We start from the raw sequence: 19,607 nt of genomic DNA, 5'->3' as shown, positions 1-19,607 counted from the left end.
GCCTCACAGCCATACAAAAGTAAGCTTTACGGTTTTTGCATTATAAGTTTCTCTCAGAACTTCAACGGACTTATGCCCCAGTGCTCGATCCAACCTATGTAGAGCCCCTGCAATCTCTCTGGAGCATACCTCCTGAAGGTCTATGTGAGATTTAAAGTTTAGGTTATATCTGAAGAGGAGACCTAAATATCTATATTCTTTTACCACTTCCAATTAGTTTAACCACCACTTACGCCTGGTGGACTGCAAACTTCCTTTCGAAAAGACCATGAGCTTAGTTTTAACTGTATTTATTTTCAGTGCATTGGCCTTACAGTACCCTGAAAAGGCATCCAGTGGCGTTAGATCCAATAGCACAGTATCATCAGCATACAACATTATTGAAATGTCCTCAGCCCCTAGTTTTGGCTGGAAAGACTAAATCTGTTTTAACACTGGCGTAGCATCTGCAATATAAATTGAGAACAGGAGCAGAGACAAAATACACCCCTGCTTATGGCCATTGTGGGTAGCTATTTTTCTAGCCAGAGCTCCATTGCCCCCTAGTTACACCCTTGTCCATGAGCCCTTATGTAATTGAGTTATAAACTTTAATAAGCCAGGCGGGCAACCCCATTTACACATTTTTCCCTGAGTAATACCCTTTTGATAGAGTCAAACACTGTTGACAAATCGATATATGACACATAGAGAAGCTGGCAAGAATATTTAAAAGTAGGCAGGCATCTGTTTTTGAATACGCTTTACGGAAACCCATTTGGACCTTTGGTAAAACTCTGGCACTGCTTACCCAGTCTTCCAGTAAAACCAACAGATGTTTCGTATACATTTTACTGGGAATGTCCAGCAGAGTAATCCTACAGTAACTCGAGGACAGGTCGCGTGCACCTTTTTTATACAACGTAACCATAATGCTTCCTTTACAGGTCATATCCACTTATTATGGCTCCAAACACTGGTGCCAGGACTTGAGCACACAAACTAGGATGAAGTTTCATTATATCAGATGAAAGACCATCAAGACCTTGGGCCCTAGAACTTTTCAAACCTTTTATTACAGCCTTAATACAACTTACTGAGGGGACCAGGGAGCTCTCCGCCATCCCCTTCTCTGGCGGCCTCACATTCTCGCTCCCCATTACTCCTCCATTTTCTTCTTTTAATTTATACAACTCGGATATATACCTGCCCCATACTTCTTCAGGGACTGGCACTGCTACGATTTTTCTAGACAGCCCAAGAGCGCTATTAACTATGTTCCCGGAAGCCCTTCAGGCTACCCGAACAGAGGGCGACGATTGCCTTCGTCCTATCAATTGGTTTTTCTTTCCATAATATTTGTCCTACTTCTCTCCTATGAGTTATCCTATGCACTTTAATTAGGCGCTTCCTATCTAACCTGTCTGCTTTATAAGCCTCCCTTATGTTCATATATAATGTGGACTTAGCCCTCGCTTTATCTGAACTATATTTACCCTTCCTAACCCGGCCCCTATTAAGGCCCACAAAAGCAATGTCCCTTATGGAGGGAATTAACAGCTAGATTCATCAAGCCGAATACGGCTCGCAAAGGGCCAGATTCTGAGAATCTGGCCCTTTGCGAGTGCAATTTTTGCATTTGGGATTCATCATCCCAAATGCAAAAATCGCTAATAGCGAAATCGCATATTTGCGAGGAATTGCATTTAAGGAATCTCTATTTGATATTCCTTAAATGCAATTCATTAACCATTTTCTATTAGCGAATTCGCTATTTCTGGCCGCTATTTACCACGAAGTTAGACTTCGTGGTAAATAGCGAAAACTCAGAAAAATGCACTTTAGTGCATTTTTCTGAGTGGTATGTTACACACACACATGTCCTTTGGACATGTGTGTGCGCAACATCTGGCTAAATTTGCTTTTCAGGGGTGCTACAGGGTGTCCTTTGGACACCCCTGGCACCCCTGAAATCGCATCCTTATTTGCGATTAGCAAATTGCTAATCGCAAATAAGGAATAACTCCCCATTCATTACTATGGGCCTTAATAGCGATTCCTTATGAATCGCTATTAAAGACTCGCAAAACGGGTCTTTGATTAATCTAGCTGCAAGTTTCCAAAATCCTTTATTATATACTGAGATGGTTGGTCGGTCTTAGATTTCAAAAACTCCATCACACTATTTAAAGTTTGAGATATTAATTGTGCTGACCACACTAACCTACGTTCATCCCTAAAGTAAATTGGCTGACTATTCTTCCAGAGGTCTCCTAAATAGGCACCACTGTACAGCGAGAGCACAAGTGGTTTATGGTCACTACTTGCAAGATCGCCTATTACTAGAACCTTAACTAAACCAACATTTTCGGAAGAGAGTATTACATGATTGATTAGTGTAGCCACTCTTCCGTTGTCAAAAGTGAGCTGGGCCGGCTGGTAGCATACACATCTGCCATTAATAATAGTCATGTTAAGGGTGGCTTACTTTGTAACTAATTGTCTGCCTATCACATCACCCCGCTGACCTGGCAAGACCTGACACAGAATCCCCAAAGCATTTTATTTCTCCAGCTGAAACTCATCATTCGATGGGTTAGGGGAAATCTTTGCAGTAATATCGCTCATCAATAAGATTGGAGCATTAGGGAAGAACAGGGTAACTTTATCCATTAGAACTGCCAGCTCTTTTACCTGTTTTTCCTGCACTTTTTCCTGGGGGAAGTATGCATTGATCAGTATTAGATCTGGACTGTAATTTTTCTCCATTTTCTCCAGTTTTTTCAATGACAAGCCAGAAACTGACATTGTCAAAAAATGTGTACATTCCTTGAATAAAATGTTCCCAACAATTTCATATTTTAGGGATCTCATGACAGTTAGGCCTCCTGCAGGACGATCGAAATGCCCCTCGACTGCTTTGCTACTAAAAACTCTATAATCGCTCAGCACCACCTCCTTCAGTTCCCAGGTCTCATGTGGTGCAAATAATCATAACATTATTATCCCCTATCAGAGACAACGGAGATTCAAGTTTCCTTTTCAGATCAGCAATATTCCATGACAACAGTTTAACCCCATTCTCATCAGGATCTACAGAATAGGGGTATTGACTTTGCCAATGGGGCAACCCCACCTGGCCTCCTAAACCCAGAGTATGTAGTAAACCCTGGTGTACTTCTCCTGAAATCAGCATACTATGCCATGCGGCAAATCTCACAGTCTCCTGAAACCGCATGCCCATGTTTCCTGAGAGCACCATACTGTGCCTTGGGCCCATCTCCACCTCCTCTTCTATGAGAACATGATACTGCTTCATGGAGAACCCCTCACTTCCGGCTTCCTGAGAACATGTCACTGTATCATGAGGCTATTCCCACCCTCGTCTTGAAACCAGCAGTATGGTGTTCTGCATCAAGCCCCATTTCCAACCCCCAAAAGAGCAATGCTGAGTTTTGTGACTGTACCACTGAGTGGTGAGGGGCGAGCTATGGCCCGGTCCATAAAGCCAGCATACTGTGTATCAAGCTATCCACACCTCTAGTCCCATCACAGCACTATACTATGCAACGAGGGCTATCTACACCTCTGCCCATAAGACCAGAATGCCATGCATGGAGCTATCTGTTACGTCTACCACCTTGTCATCATACCCTGTGTAGGGAGTTTTTAATATCTGTGTGTTCCCCAGCACCTGAATGCAGCATTACATTAGTCACTAATGGCATCAATGGCCACTGAATGCACCATTTGTAGGGTCATGATGTGTCTTGAAACATACGATTTGTGATGCCACCACCTTACAGCATTGCTGGACTACTTAGCTCTTCTCGATGTCACCAAGTATTCAAAATACATCAAATGGTGACTGGCTGTCACATACCAGTTGCCTTCGAATTCTGTGGAAGTGTTCCTAAAATTAGAGCTCTGCTGAAGTCTCAATTAAGCTGGAGAAAAAATGTAAAAGCAAGTTCCTGATTTTTTTAAAAAATGAGGCTGAGACAAGAAGATGAAAAACTAAGCTCTGCGTACAGATGAAAGTGGTTTAGAGGACTTGATCTTTTTTGTCTAAATACGTCAATTGTTGACGCACACTACAGTCTTTGGATCTGGTGATGGCGCGACGCTAGCGGTCTGTAGTGGTGACAGGGTGTACCTGCTGTTCATTGTGCACATGACCTCTCTTGGTAAAGCTCCTTGTGAATCCCTACCTAGTTTTAAAGCCAATTTAAGCCGTTGTTATGGGTTAGTTTATAGGAACTCACCTTCAGTCCTGGGAGCGGAGGAAGCTTGTCCGTGGAGCGCCCGGCGGTAGCAATGTTCTGTGTAGCTGTTCACCGGTGGGTTCATGGCATTATACATGGTCTGCCCAGTGCAGATGAGGAGCTGGCTGCGAAGGAGAGTGGGCCTCCTTCAAGGACCACATGCGATCGAGGCTGCAAGAAAAAGAAATGGCAGCATTGAGTAAACTCTCTGCACTTGGGGAAGATCTAGAGAACAGAAATAGGTGTCTGCCACATTTGACACACTGGGCACCCTGAAGAAAAGGAGGGAGATTGTAAAATAGGGCGCCCTGGCCTGTGACGTTACATTCTGCTGTGCTAGTTTCATTCTGTGCAATTTATTGCGTGTGGCCTACACCAAACTAATGCATAATTTAGTCAGTAATATTATCAATATTCTAGCAAATCCCTGCCATGGCCCCATCAAATACTGAAAAACAAGACATGAACGTGCAAAAGCTTTGCATTACCCTCAACACCACCTTTCATTTGGTCCCCATGGCATGCATACGAGACATGGTGCATCAAGGATGTGTCCAAGCCTGGTCTACGAGGGCCTGAACCGTGCCAGATATTTATAACATCCACAAAGAATATATTCAGAGGCAATGCATTTAGATGAGAATAATGTCCTTACTTAGTGATTATCCTATAATTCTAAGAACGTACCAGTCTTTCGAGTCCTGTATTTGACACAGACTTAAGTACACAGCTCAAGTGTGTATTGTCAGACCATTTTGATCTATCTGCTTTTATCAGGAACAAAGGGTCTGGATTTCTAGCACTACCACTCTCACTGACTCACTCTAAAATTCTCATGCTCATCCACGCTACCTTACTCACGCACACTCATACACCATGTTATTGTTTACATATACACTGTGGCAGGTCCATAACATACTGGTAACTTAACATCTTCCCTTAGAAAGCACCACTGGCAGGTCACCCCGAATGACAGGTGACCTCATCACCCGTTCAGCTCTGTAGCCTGACCTATTTCGTAAAGGAAAACAAAAAAAGGATAGGTGGAATATTTGAGTTAATCGTAGACACCAGTTATTATCTGGGCCACACCTCAGCCCGTCGGTTTTTGCCCACCATGACACCTCAGATTGGACCTGGATATGTGCAAAGCAGGTTTGGCCCTGCTCCAATAGGAACAGTCTAACCTGAATTGTCAGGCCAGGTTCCCTCTGAATGGGAACACGAGCAATCCGAAACCCCAGAACACTGTGGAGTGGCCTGTTGTTTGTGGGATGCTGGATTGATCTGTGTTTGTTTGTTATGCAGGTAGCACATAGATATGTGTGCCTCACAAGTAGCATCCCTAACTGTGTTTTGATGGGGCGCGTTCCTGCACAAAACTTGTTGGCAGGGATAATTATTGCCATAATTCACATCACTGACTGACAGGGGCTGATATGTGGCTCTGATTACTGCATAGTAATGATTTATGCATCCAATTACTCTACTCTGCTGGTGCATGGTGCTAAATAATGAACAATAGGGCTGTAGGAAGTGTGTTTCGTCGCTAGGGAAGTTCCCCTATTTTCACCCTTAAGTAAGATTTTAAGGCTCATGGTTTACCTTTATTCAACAAAGTTTTCTCCATATTGAAACATCATTTTCACAGTTACTCCAATCAAACTCAGACAAGCTGGAAAATATGTACAGAATGTGTCTATGCAAGATTTTACCCCTTGCTGAGATTTTCAATGCAGGAAGCCATTGTGCACAAAAAGAATATGGAGACTTTGGGGCCCATTATGATGTCGGGAGGATTGCCCCCGCCAGGCTGGCGGTAGACACCGCCGGCCTGGCGGGGGCAATCTGCCCAACATCCTCTCCAGAATTCCCCCCGCCATATAGAATGGCGGGGGGACCGCGTCGGACGGAAAGACCGTCTGCCGCTTTTCTGCCCCAGTCGCCTTGCGGCCGTGGCAGAAAATGTTTAATATGGTGGCGGTGTCTATTAGACACCGCCAGCCATATTAGCATGGGCTTTCAGACATGCCTTTCCGTGGCGGAAAGGCATGCGGTCTTAACTCTGGGGACCCCCTGCGGGGCCCCAGAGTCAAGGAGGGGTGGGGGTTGCACACGGGGGGTACCTGTGGTGCCCCCCTTCATTTGCATGAACAAACAAACAGGCACCGCGCAGTGCCTGACGCTTTGTTTATGTAAATGCTGTAATGCATTTTTGCATTGTGGCGGGCGGTGCTGAGCGCACAGCCCGCCACAATGCTAAAAATGCAGGATGTGCCCGCCACTGTGGCGGGCACATCCTAATACCCCCCACGGGACCCGCGCCTTTATGGCGGGCGGTCCCGAATTCCGATAGGATGGCGGGCGGACTAAGTCCGCCCGTCATCCTAATGACCCCCTTTGTGTCGGAGCTAGGAGGGGATCCTGATTCAGACTGTAAAAGGAAGTACTGACAGTGGTGCTGGAACATTTTTCAGAGTAGGGGGCTGGCCAATAACACCACCTCAGAAAGGCAAGGGATATGTGTTAGTCTGTCTTTGAAAACTCAACTACTGCCTTGAGAAAGACACTTGAAGGACTTCTTTCTTACTCATTCTCTATCTAAACACCCTCAAGTTGTATGGTGTGCTGCAGTACCCCCAGCATCCCTTGTTCCAGTGCCACTAGTTACTAGCTCAAGTGGGATTACAAGAAATGGGACTTCCAAGTTTGGTATTGTTGCATAAGGAGTGTATAACTCCCTTAATGAGTGCCTGAATAAGGCCATGTGTGACAGGAATTGTTGTAATAATCATGATTGGAATATGTAAGTGGCAAAGCAAACTCTTCACAACATTTGCAAAGTAAAAAGGGTTAGCATGAAATCTTTAATATTGTAAAAATAAACTTTACTTCTCCATATTGGACATATCAACGTTTCAGGCCTACCTGAAGTCCACATGTATATGCCGAATGTATGGCTAATGCAGGACAGGGTAACAGGAAGTTTCAAACCTAACATTATGTCTCCTCTTTGAATAAACCTAAAGCCGACACTGAGGGGCTATTTCCAGCTCCCCGCTCCAGTATTCGAATACTGGATACAAAGGCACCTAACAATTATAAGGCTATTCAGGTCTCCCTACGAGAAAGAAATGTGCAAGGTAGAGAAAGTCAAGCCAAATGCAATTGTGGAATAAAAAAATACAGTAGAAGTTGGACAGACAGAAGTATAACATTAGTTTAGTAATTGTTGAGACCAGCCAAGAAAGGGGTAGTGCAGCAGTAGGCAAAATCAAGAGTTTTCCTAGAGACCATTTATGTAGGGTCTGTAGAGATTAGTCTCTAGATTGACGTTCTGGTTCACCTGACAACACGTGCACAGAGGAAGTCTCGAAAGCTCAATTCCCTGCTAGTGTTCAGCAGGCCGTGACATTGGTCAATGCTTCCTTTTCTTGGGTCTCTCTTCCCAGACCTTGGAAATCTGGCGTTGTTTATCCCTTGCCAAATACTGGATGTTCTTGCCAACACCAACTGCTGACTTATTACTTTGCTGCCAGCCTTAGAAAAGGTGACGAGGACAAACGTGTCAAAACACTTCTCTCCCTATTAAATACAAGCTTGAGCCCTTTATTCCTGAGAGCTTGGGTTCCACCCTGGTGCTGGGGCCAAGTCAGCCCTGGTACTGGTGACTGAACTTAGATCTATTCCTGATGACACAGATTTGGCAGGTGTGGCTGTCCTTCATCTCTTCCCTGCATTCAGCGATGTCGACCAGTCAATCTTAATTGAGTGGCTGCCCGAAGTGGGTGGTGTAGGAATCGCATTTGTGTGGTTTAGCTCCTTTTTGAAAGGTCAAGCCCAAATTCTCTGTTACACTTGGTTAAACATGCTTACCTATTTGTGGGGTCCTGCAGGATCGTTCCTCTCTCCCATCCTTTTTAGATCTCATCTAGGCAGCACATGCTCCGTCTCTTTAAAGACATGCTGTATCTAGGATATGGGCTTCAAAAAACACTATCCTTTAGAAATGCCGGCTGAAGTGGTCTGAAGTTTCAGTGCACAAGTAAAAAGAACACTTAACAAACAAAGAGGAAGGCCAACCAAAAAAAGAGAGATCCCAAAGTATAGATAACCTGAAGAGTAAGAACACATGTAACAGGGGCAGTCCTCATGGGACGCACAATTGGCTGCCTAACTCCAATGCAGGCCTCCTTGCATCATGGTGCAAGGGTACCTGCATTGCAGGGATGATTGTGTTTGTGCAGGAAGGGACGGGAAACATCCTTTACAACGCAACTTTTACCACGCAGTGCCTTTACGACGCAACTTTTACAACGCAAACCATTACAACGCATTGCGCTGGGGGGCGCTCTAGGATAGGGAATAGGTTTAATGTACTATCCAACACCTTCCCTACTATCCACGGGGACTGGAGTTGGAATAGTAAATTAAACTATTCACTATCCAGCACCCCAAAGCACTATGTGTTGTAATGGTATGCGTTGTAAAAACCGCGTTGTAAAAGCATGCGATGTAAAAGCATGCGTTGTAATGTCATACATCGGGAAGGGACACCTTCTTGCACAAAAACAATAATTGATGGTGTTTTCCTCCTTCTATGTATGCTGCAGAATGCAGCACACAGAGAGCAAAAAACGAGAAGAAACAAAGGTACTTTAATGTCTCCCCTGGGGAGGCGTTAGAATCTGACGCATTCCCAGATTAACAAAACCTTGTAAAAAATCTGGGAATGTGTCAGAATCTATGGGTGTTGCATGGGAACACCCACAGTAACACCCTTGGAATGCCCCTTTCAAGCAGTGTAATGTATGAAAAGGTGCCCAATTTCAAGTCCATGAAAAGCCACATAGGGTAGCTTTGCGTGGCCTTGTAAATATGGCTCAGTATTGTGCGCCACCGGAACATCAAAAAAAGTGCCGCTCTGGTGGCGCAGGGGTTTTGTAAATATGCCCCTATGCTTGGACCACAGGCCTGCTTGCAAAGTGAGATGCTAATGAGTGATTTTAGATTACGAGCTATCGCAAAACTGTCAGATCAACCCTGTTATGATGACTTGCACCTTCCAGGCGTGCCCTATCAGGAAGATCTTGCCTTTCCTCCCTACAGACAGGCTACAGTGTAGGGCTATGTATACGCTCCTCGTAGCTTTACTACTGCGCTATTCCGTATCCGGGGCTCCCTGCTTATGTCCTTGATAACTTCCCAAAAATACAGGTCTATGCAGTTTGCACTAAATCCAACTTTCAGAAATGTCTGTGATCAATTATGAGAGGCCAACAGATCCCTCCATAGACTGCCAAACCACCTTAGAAATCGATGTACATCTTTGTGTTTCATGCATAAGAATTTCGGCCTGTCTGAGTAGTTACTTTTTTTCACCACAAAAACGCAGCCCTTCGGTCCACGACTTCCCCACTGCTTCGCTTGTCGTGTTCAAGTGTTGCCATTGGGGTGACACAGCTGTAAGCGCCTCAGAAGGCTAATGTGCTTTTATAGGAAAATGAATTTAGAGAACACCTATTTTCAGAAACATTTTCACCTAAACTGTTTAATCGAAATTTTCCAGATGAATGGCATGTATCAGTTGGTACAAACCACTTAATAGAAGTTTTACATTCTAAATTGCCCTTTGGATGATGTTCAAGGTGCGAATGTAATTGATCTTGAAAGGGATCCTCATCGTCGGTCGTTGTACAATGCTGCATAGACCCTTTTCCCTTCATCCCACTCGCCTTCCACATTCTTTCACAAGGTGATATTTCATTTTATAAAAATGCAACCCCACTTTTCCCTATTTTCACTGCTTTGTTCCACCCAATATTCCTCCACTCGTCAATCATCTGCCTCCTCCCTTCCCACCTTGAGTTTTAACAAGAGGAAGCCCCATCAGCCCTCTTCCTTTAGTCATTTTAAAATTCATGTATTCCCCCTCTCTTATGCTCCTCCTTCTTTCAGCTATTTTTGTGGGCTGTTCTTTGCTCTAGCGTCATTCTTCGTCTTATACTTCGATTTCCCTGCTCTCCTCTACTTTTGTTTCTTTAACTCTATTCTTTTGCTTTAATTTTCAAACAATGTCTGCTCACCAGTATTCCCAATAGGGTCTACAATTGTTTTTTTTGATTTAGAAAAGTCTGTTTGTTTTTTTGTGGGTTTTTTTGTAAATTCGTAATGGTATTTGTTTTTTTCCTCTAGGGTTACTCAAATTATTTTTGATCAAACTTGATTCCTATTAATTTTCCCCTAATTTTGTTTTTGTTTTACTATTTGGGTTCTCAGAAATCGGTTTCTGTTTATTTTTATTGTTTTTTTCTTTGAATTTACATATTAAAGTAAAACTCAGGAAGGAACTACCTATTTTCTTACAAAAGTTAATTCTTGTGCACTTCTGAAAAAGCTTGAAACCCTTATTTTGTGAACTGCATCTTCTATTTTCGGTTTTTCTGGGCTTTTATAGCCTGTTATGCAGCCTACGGCCATGATTATTTTTATCATACAATTTTATTGTGCCAGCCCCGTCAAGCCGCGTTGCGGTATAGTATATACTCTTCAAGACCCTCAATAAAAACTCTAAAATATCAATTGTGTAGATGTCCTGGATAGTAGACCTCGGCCCACTTATGATTAAAACCGCAGTGACAAGTGTCACTCGCGCCTGAGCGCAGCTTTCTGATGGCCACCAGATGGCGCTGTCGTCTTACTTTTAAGCAGTAGCAGTCGGGTCCGGAACATCTCCTGTAGTGGCATGTAACTAATTGGAAATGTTATATAATTGTTGATTACAGATCTCTGCACGTGAACTGGTCTGCACGGCCAGGAGGCGAGCGAACAGATGACCCTCCGCAGCCAAACACTCTGAGGCGCATGCGCGCTTGGTTCGGTTCCTGGTCATACTCTGCATCTATTGTCATTGTAATAAAAGACGAGCACGAAACTATAGTTTATCCTGTCGCTATGACTAAAGTTAATTGTTTATTCCTTTAAGGTGCAATAACTCGATGGTTTAATGTGTCTGCTGCAAAATGTTGCCGTGTGTTTATTTTCAATGCATTGGAGTGTTTCTGAAGCAAGGATCTAGCTGAGAGTGCAGTGGTGCTCTTTGCATAGAAGGGAAAAGGGTGGGGGGGCTAGGTATAAGATTTCTGTCGTACTGTGTTGTTTACTTAGCTGACTAATCAGGGCACAAGTCGTAAAAAAGAAGTGGGGGAACTAACCAAGTTAGGAGGTAAGCAAGTGACATCATGGCGCGTGCCATCATGACGCGTGACATCGCACAAGGCAGCACAAGAAGTGACCTCACTGGAAGTGACATCATAAGAAATTACATCACAAGCAGTGACATTAGATATTAAGACCTCACACGTTTATCAGGTATATCGCAACTTCATTTGAGCGCATTATGAGATATGACATATACAAAAAAAGACCTAGACCTTGTAGGCACTTGTGGACTTTATCCTACTCTCTCGGGAATACCAATCATTGCACTAATTTTGCAGAGAGAACCTCCCCTATCAAAGTTTTTTGCCGTTTATGTACTACGTTTTTGACACTAAAGTGTATTCGTGTGTGTTGTCTCACAACTGAAGTATATTTAATTTCTTTTTGGGAACAGGCAATTGTTAAAGGAGGCACTATCCAAGGTTATACCGACTACCCCAATAACTATGATAGGGGAGGTTCTTTCTGCAAAATTAGTGCAATGATTGGTATTCCCGAGAGAGTAGGATAAAGTCCACAAGTGCCTACAAGGTCTAGGTCTTTTTTTGTATATGTCGCATTATGAGTGGAGGGCGACCTATGACTAGCTTTACCCTCTAAGCTCCTTGTGTTTTGAACGCATTATGAGATATAACAAACGTTGGGGTTGTGCCAAAAATACTTATTTTCTTTAACCCCTTCGACGCTGATGACGAGCTGGGCTCGTCATGAGGTAGCCTCCTGCTACGCTGATGACGAGCCCAGCTCGTCACGTAACATGCGCTTTCGCATATCTCAGCGTACGAGCGGAATTCCGCCCGCATGCATGCGGTTAAACCTTGCCAAAAAGAAATTGGCAACAAAGTGAAGCATGGTAGTAGTTCTGTTCTGCTTAATTGGTTGCAAAGTCTGTATTTTAAAATATTTTATGGGGTTAAGGCATCTGATCCAATCTCAGGGAATAATAATAACGGTGAGATATCTCTGGAGGTTAACGCATTTGTTGGAGTGATCTGTGTAGTTGTTGTAGTCCAAGATTCGAATCAAAGTAGTATAAAAGGTTAATGTATCTCTTGCAAAGCACATCATGCAACATGCAGATGACAGATTTTTATTTTATATAGTTAGGTAAGTGGGTTACTGTTTTTAAAAACAGAGATCCTTTTGAAATCCTTCTAATGTAGCACAGTGAGCTATGAAGGACATGTGCTTCCTACATTGTAACCCTCACTGCCTCATGTAACACATCTTGAACATCGATTTACACGCTTACATGACTTATTGTCAATGTATAATGTTTATGTTATGTAAAGCGCTCTGACACCCTGTTCTGAGATGAGTAGCACTCTAAAAGAAATAAAATAGTGCTATTTATATGATGTGTGTAAATACTGGGACAGACCAACACATCTGACATTCTTTTAACCGCATGCGTGCTAGCGGTTTTCCCGCTGCGCGCTGCGATTTGAAAAAAGCCGCGTCACATGATGAGCTGAGCTCGTCATGAGCGTGCGAGCGGCACAACTCATGACGAGCTCAGCTTGTCATGAGCGCGGAAGGGGTTAATGCATGTCCTTACATACAGGGACTGAACTAAGTCAAAAGCATGCCTCTCTTAAGTACCTGTGAAGAGATTTGCTTCCCCTCCGTTGCATTTGAATTTAAGTGTGAGGTTTCAGGCTGCGTCCAGTCAGGATACTCAATCAAAAGGAGCCCTGAAGGGCCTCTTTAATCTCGGCCTTTATCTTTGGCTCAGCTGGAGGTGAAAATTACAAATCCCCCCACGCTGCCTGCACGTTGCTGCTGGGAATGGACAGCAGACAACATGCAGGTGCTGCTGAACGTGTCCCGTTGTCGGAAAATAACACCAAGACAAGTTCAGCATATTTCTGTGGGGATCAACTTCTTGACAGGCTGGATGGCATCCACCCTGTGAAAACAGTGGGTGGACGCCTGTACCGGGTGTACCCCAGACTTGTGCCCCGTGACTAATGTAAGGTGGGTTTTTAGCAGAGGCGCAACTATTTTTTGGGGGAGTAGGTTGTGGGACACTGCAACACGGAGGGATGGAGGATGGGAGAGAAGGATACAGGAGAGGGAAGAGTGCAGATAAAAGAGGATGGAGAAGCACATGGACAAACAGAGACAACAGAAGGTGGAAACAATCAGTACTTGGCCCGTGCTCCAGAAGAAAGAAGTGGAAGTAAAGCCAGCCCACGCCACCCACTTAGCAGGCAGCAAATGAGAGTGAGAATGAAGCCCACAAATGGTAAGGAAAGGGCTGGCTTCAAGAACTTTGTAAAAAAACAATATCTTGCACAAGAGAGAGTGCATGCGCTGTGCTAACGTGGGCGAGACCTAAAATGCGCTATGATGCAGTCAGCACTAATGTGCTTTTTTAAAATGAAAAGAATCAGTCCTGGCCGCTTTCCTATTGTTTTAACCATTCAGCACATCAGCTCCCCAGCTGTACAGCATGGCTACAAATAGTTTCCAAAGCCAATATCTCTATTAATAATAATATTAATAATTTGAGATTTGTAAAGCGCGACCTAACACACATAAGGGTATCAGACGCTGAGGGCCGTCGGGGAGATCAAGTGAGCTATTGGCCAGAGTCACATGATACTGAGCTGCCGCCGGCGATCAAACTGTGACCACGCGCTCAGCAGTCAGCTGCTCTGGCATCTGCGCCACACCTCTCCCACCACGAGATGAAACCTACTGGCTTTGCCAGTGCTTGCTATGTTTTGGCACTTAGTGTTTCAGCCAAATGAGAGCAGATATGTTGCAGCGGTGTTTGAAAAAAAGTGCATCAGAAGACATGGTAGTTGCAATCCAATTCTCTGCATCCACCACTGCAAAGGCATGCTGCAAATGCCGTTATGGCAAAGTACTGTGCTGCAGATAAATGTAAATGTGTGTATACTTGTAAAGCGCACTGCCGCCCCATCTCGGGGCATCCTGGCGCTGTATACCGCTGTGGAACCCATCCTGGCTTTCCCTGTGAGATGCCCCCTCCAGGGTACCCCCACGGTGAAGCCAGGCATCCCAGCGCCTTTGGGGCTGTTGTGGAGATTAAGCAAGCTATTGCCCAGAGTTGCAGAGTGGGACCCATGATTAGAGTAGGCACCGAGCCGAGAATTATCGAGTCCGCGGACATTGAGCCCAAGACCCTGCCGCGTCGGGAATTGAACCCTGGTCCTGGGCCTGACCTCTGCTTCAGGGTCTGCCACTTCTAACCAGTGAGCCACACTTCTCCACTGATAGCATAGTGGATGTGTCATGGCTGTACTGACCTTCCTGGCATCTGGCAGTTTTTTGGGGAACTGAAGTCTTCTTACAGATGGAGAGGGGTTACAATGACCCATTCCTGAAAGCCCCCAGGCTCCATTCTACCTGATCTCCTGCAGGGTTGGACTGGGTTGAACTTTTTTTTGCAAAGGCTGATCTGATTTCCAGCCGGGCCTGGCTTATATTTTATGCACATGCACTGTTGGTGCAGCTGAAGGCAGCAAGGAAGAGGACACCTTACATACTTATGAACCCAACTGAGTGGATCAGGGTGATCCCGAAAATGGGGGTTATTTACTCCTCCGGGTGACACCACACCATACGGAATGCCATTTTAAAAAAGATGCATGCCAAATGAAACAAGCATTGTTAAGAGCAATCGTTGTGGCATTCCGATAGGAGAAAGGCCTTAACAAGCATCCCAAACCACAGATGACTGTTGCAACATTTCCTGCGGCAGTCCATGTCTTTATTATGCAATATAACTCTCCATTTTGCTGAGCTTTCTTGTTCCTGAGTGTCCACCTCTAGCATGTATCTGTACGGTGTCACTTACAGGGCAGCCTATTTTGACTCTGCATCTATGATATCATGCTTTGGGTGGACAGGTGGTCTGGGTCCAGGATTCCCTTCATCTGTTTGGTCACAGCCCACAGGTTAACCCAACAGTACTCTAAGAACTCAATGAACACACATGCACCCAACACAGCTCAGATATGCCTCAAATGGCTGTCAAGGCGCCTTGAAAGCACTAAACACTAACACAACCTCCAACAGAACACATTAGACAGCTCTTGGCAACATCATCTACACAACACAGCTCCAAGCCATCTAGGTGGCTGCGTTTTGTCCACAGTCAGTGGCACATCCGTGCACATACATAAACACCCATGTACACCAGGAATAACACACACGCCATGTAATGGGGAAGGATGCCTTGAACTATAATTACCTGCTGGGTCAGGCAATGGACAAAAGACACACCCTAGCGAAATGAAAGCAATGCCCGTGGCCTTAAGAACACATCGATCCACGTATGCTTGGCACACACTCACCACCAGATCCTGGTGGTCACAATAGATTCCATCACTAAACAAAACATCAGTCCACATCCTCATTGGACACCATCCAGTATGACTCCCTTCAGAACAAGAGGAAACACACTTAAATACAACATCAACAGACAACTCAGAAGCTGGTCGAATATCATTGCAGGACTGTAAAGGGGCTTCGGGGCTGCAGAAATGTTGGAAAGAAGCACTACAAATGCAGTTACATAACAAACACAATCTAACGGTTGTATGTCAATACAACGCGGTTGTTACACCGCACTACCATTACAACGCGGGCTTTACAACGCAAGTCTTTACCACAACTTGCGCTGTAGGGTGCTGGACTTAGGAATAGTAAGATTTACTATTCCAAAATCAGCCTACGTACAGTAGGGAAGGTGTTGGAATAGTAAATCTACTATTCCTTAGCCTAGAGCGCCCTCCAGCGCAAGTCGTGGTAAAGACTTGCGTTGTATTGCCCGCATTGAAATGGTAACGCGGTGTAACTACCGCGTCGTAATGGATTTTCTCCCAATCTAACATAACATGCCACAACTCCTGGAGGACAGAGCGTGCTGCTTTCAGATAAAGTCTGGATCATTGATTCCACATAAATTTAATTATAATTTACACATGCCCAAGTATGAAAACATGCATTGACTTATCGGCTTTAACGTTTCAAAACAATTTCTGTGTCACAACAGTATGAAAAGCATACAGTTTCCGGGCAGCTTCTAAATTGCTATACATTTTATATTGGCCCAGTAGGGAAAGCAACAAAAAGGTTTAACAGTTCCTTCCCCCTCACCATCCCTGTTTCTTCACTGGTCCGGTATAAGATCCACACATTGCTCCTCTCGTGCTAGTTGCGGCTTTGTCATGCCAAGTTCCACAGTGCCAATCTACCAAAAGTAGGCACGAGCAAGCCAATTTCAAAATTGCCACAATATATTCTAGTGCAGCAGAAAATAAGATAAGGAGGACATGGTTTGGGGGGATGTAGTGAGGATGTAGGGGCAGAAATGAGGGTTGTGGTAGAAAGAGAGTGTGAGCACAGTGGGGAGAGTTTGAGCAAAGAGAGGAGGTAATAGCAAAGTGACAGAGGGTTGGAGCAAAGTAGGTCGTAGTGGAAGAATGGGGGGCATCACGAGGGATTAAGGCACTGAATGGAAGGGGGAGAGTGAAGGGTTAGGGGCAAAACAAGATGAATCGTAAGTGATAGGAGCTGCCTGAGGGGTAGGGGAGATATTGGGCTTATGAGCAAAGTGAGGGAGTGGAAGGTTACATTGAGAAGGCAGAAGTAGAAAAATAGGACCGGGGTAAGAGAGGAAGCAGGGAATGTGCGGTAGAAGCAGGGTGTGGAGGCAAATCATAGTGAGGGGACAGGTGGGAGTGACCGGCAAGGTGAAGGTGGTCTGGGCACCATGACAGGGTTGCTTCAGAGGGTCGGTGTAGCGGTCAGTCTAGTGGAACACCGCTCCTGCTCTAGATAACTTCATCCGAAGGGCAGGATATTACTTGGCGGGTTCCTGAAGACGATCCGTATCATCTCTTCCAAGATTCTGCCTGTAGGTAGTTTTAGGTAGAACATATGTGTTGCTCACATTGCATTCTGTGTTTCCTAGTCATAAAGCATAGCGACCCGTTCGGTTGGAATACAGCTGTCATTGCATGTAATTCTACCTCTAGAACAGGCCAGGCAATGTGGCATGAGTCTGAGAAAGAGCTGTGGTGTCCCACGCTTCTGTCTGTGTGCAGCTTTTACTTTTTACTGCCTTTACACTACATTCTGTTGTCTAACCAAGAAGCATGGTGTCTTACTGGAACACAGCTATCCTTCCAAGTAATTGAATTGGTAGAAGTAGTACTTTATGTTGTGTGTACCGACGCTGAACATCTGTTTGTTTTGTCGTGTTGTTTGGAATACTTAAACGGTTCACTTTTTGTTCACAATATAGTCAATTCCCATTTCTTTCTGTGTAGACTGATCAAGAAATGGGACATACATCAGGTTTCATTCTGTGGAGTGTAACTGTCATTCTGTAAAGTAAGCTGTTATCCTGTAGAGTGCAGCTTTCATTCTGTAAAGTAAGCTGTTATCCTGTAGAGTTCAGCTGTCATTCTGTTAAGTAAGCTGTTATCCTGTAGAGTGCAGCTGTCATTATGTTAAGTAAGCTGTTATCCTGTAGAGTTCAGCTGTCATTCTGTTAAGTAAGCTGTTATCCTGTAGAGTGCAGCTGTCATTCTGTTAAGTAAGCTGTTATCCTGTAGAGTGCAGCTGTCATTCTGTATAGTAAGCTGTTATCCTGTAGAGTGCAGCTGTCATTCTGTAAAGTAAGCTGTTATCATGTAGAGTGCAGCTATCATTCTGTAAAGTAAGCTGTTATCCTGTAGAGTTCAGCTGTCATTCTGTTAAGTAAGCTGTTATCCTGTAGAGTGCAGCTTTCATTCTGTTAAGTAAGCTGTTATCCTGTAGAGTGCAGCTTTCATTCGGTATAGTAAGCTGTTATCCTGTAGAGTGCAGCTATCATTCTGTAAAGTAAGCTGTTATCCTGTAGAATACAGCTTTCATTCTGTGGAGCACAACTGTCAATCAGTAAAGTGCAGTTGTCATTCTGTAGAGCGCAGGGTGATGTTGTCATTCTGTAGGGTGCAGTTGTCATTCTGTAGAGTACAGGGTGCTGTTGTCATTCTGTAGGGTGCAGTTGTCATTCTGTAGAGTACAGGGTGCTGTTGTCATTCTGTAGGGCGCAGTTGTCATTCTGTAGAGCGCAGGGTGCTGTTGTCATTCTGTAGGGTGCAGTTGTCATTCTGTAATGTAGAGCTTTTATTCTGAGGAGTGTGGCTGTCATTCTGTAGAGTACAACTGTCACTCTGTAGAATACAGCTGTCAATCTACAGAGTGCATCTTCCATTCTGTGGAGAACAGCTGTCATTCTGTAGAATGCAGCTGGCATTCTGTGTGGTAAGTGCTTATTCTGTGGAGTACCGCTGTCATTCTGTAGAGTGCAGCTTTCATTCTGTAAAATGCAGCTGTCATTTTGTGTGGTGTTGATGCCACTCTGGAGAGCAGCTGTCATCCTATGTAGTTCCACTTGTGGAACTCCCCCACTACTTGCAGCTAGCGGCCTGATTTACCTGAGAATCACAATTGTATGTCAATTTTCTTCCCATTCCATTCACCAGTACATCATCAGCTGTGTCATATCCCTTTGAGTATGTCTTTCTCCACAAATGCTGACCAACCTAGGCCCTAACATATGAAATATGTTGTCTGCCTTAGGACCGATCAGCAGTACTTAGCTTCAGGTGCTGGTGTGAAAAGTAGGGTCTGCTCAGAATGGAAGCTGGGAATGACTACTGTTTTAAAATGCCACAGGGGAGCAGTGCTATCTTATGTTAACACTGATGCGTATAGCGCCGTATTGCCATTAATATGGTCTTGTCACCTTGGTCGGGAAGTGAGAGGGCCAAGGCAGGGGTGGAGACTAAGGAAGGGATGGGATCTTCCAACAGGCTGGGGAACAGGTTTGCATGCAGCCACTCTTGTACATAGTTAGTGCTGTGAAGACCTGGCTGTGGCCAAGTAACTGACCATCAGAGCGGTTCTAGTCAATAAGGCTCAGTGCGCCGAAACCGAAAACACATTCAGTTTCCTTCTGGAGCTTCTGCTCCAGGTGCACGACAAGCGAGCATTAGTATTCTTTGGGCAGAGAGAAAGGATCAGGGGTTCCTCGATGGTCTATATCCTAGTCATTTACCTTGTTGTGTTCCGTTTGTCTATCGGCTCTTATCCCTTACTGTGCTGTTTTGCCTG

General features: G+C 44.6%; 1 protein-coding gene across 1 annotated transcript in view; it reads right to left on the bottom strand.

Annotated features, from left to right (window-relative positions):
- The window catches only part of GLI1 (GLI family zinc finger 1), a 289,881-nt gene that overhangs the window by 49,339 nt on the left and 220,935 nt on the right, over positions 1 to 19,607 (bottom strand). The window contains exon 2 of the mRNA XM_078688985.1: positions 4,245 to 4,415. Within this exon, the coding sequence (XP_078545111.1) occupies positions 4,245 to 4,341 (97 nt within the window). The 5' untranslated portion in view covers positions 4,342 to 4,415. The remainder of the gene's footprint in view (positions 1 to 4,244; positions 4,416 to 19,607) is intronic.

Source organism: Lissotriton helveticus, chromosome 1_1 (assembly GCF_964261635.1).
Source record: "Lissotriton helveticus chromosome 1_1, aLisHel1.1, whole genome shotgun sequence".
Taxonomy (NCBI): domain Eukaryota; kingdom Metazoa; phylum Chordata; class Amphibia; order Caudata; family Salamandridae; genus Lissotriton; species Lissotriton helveticus.
This window is presented reverse-complemented; position numbering and strand designations above follow the sequence as displayed.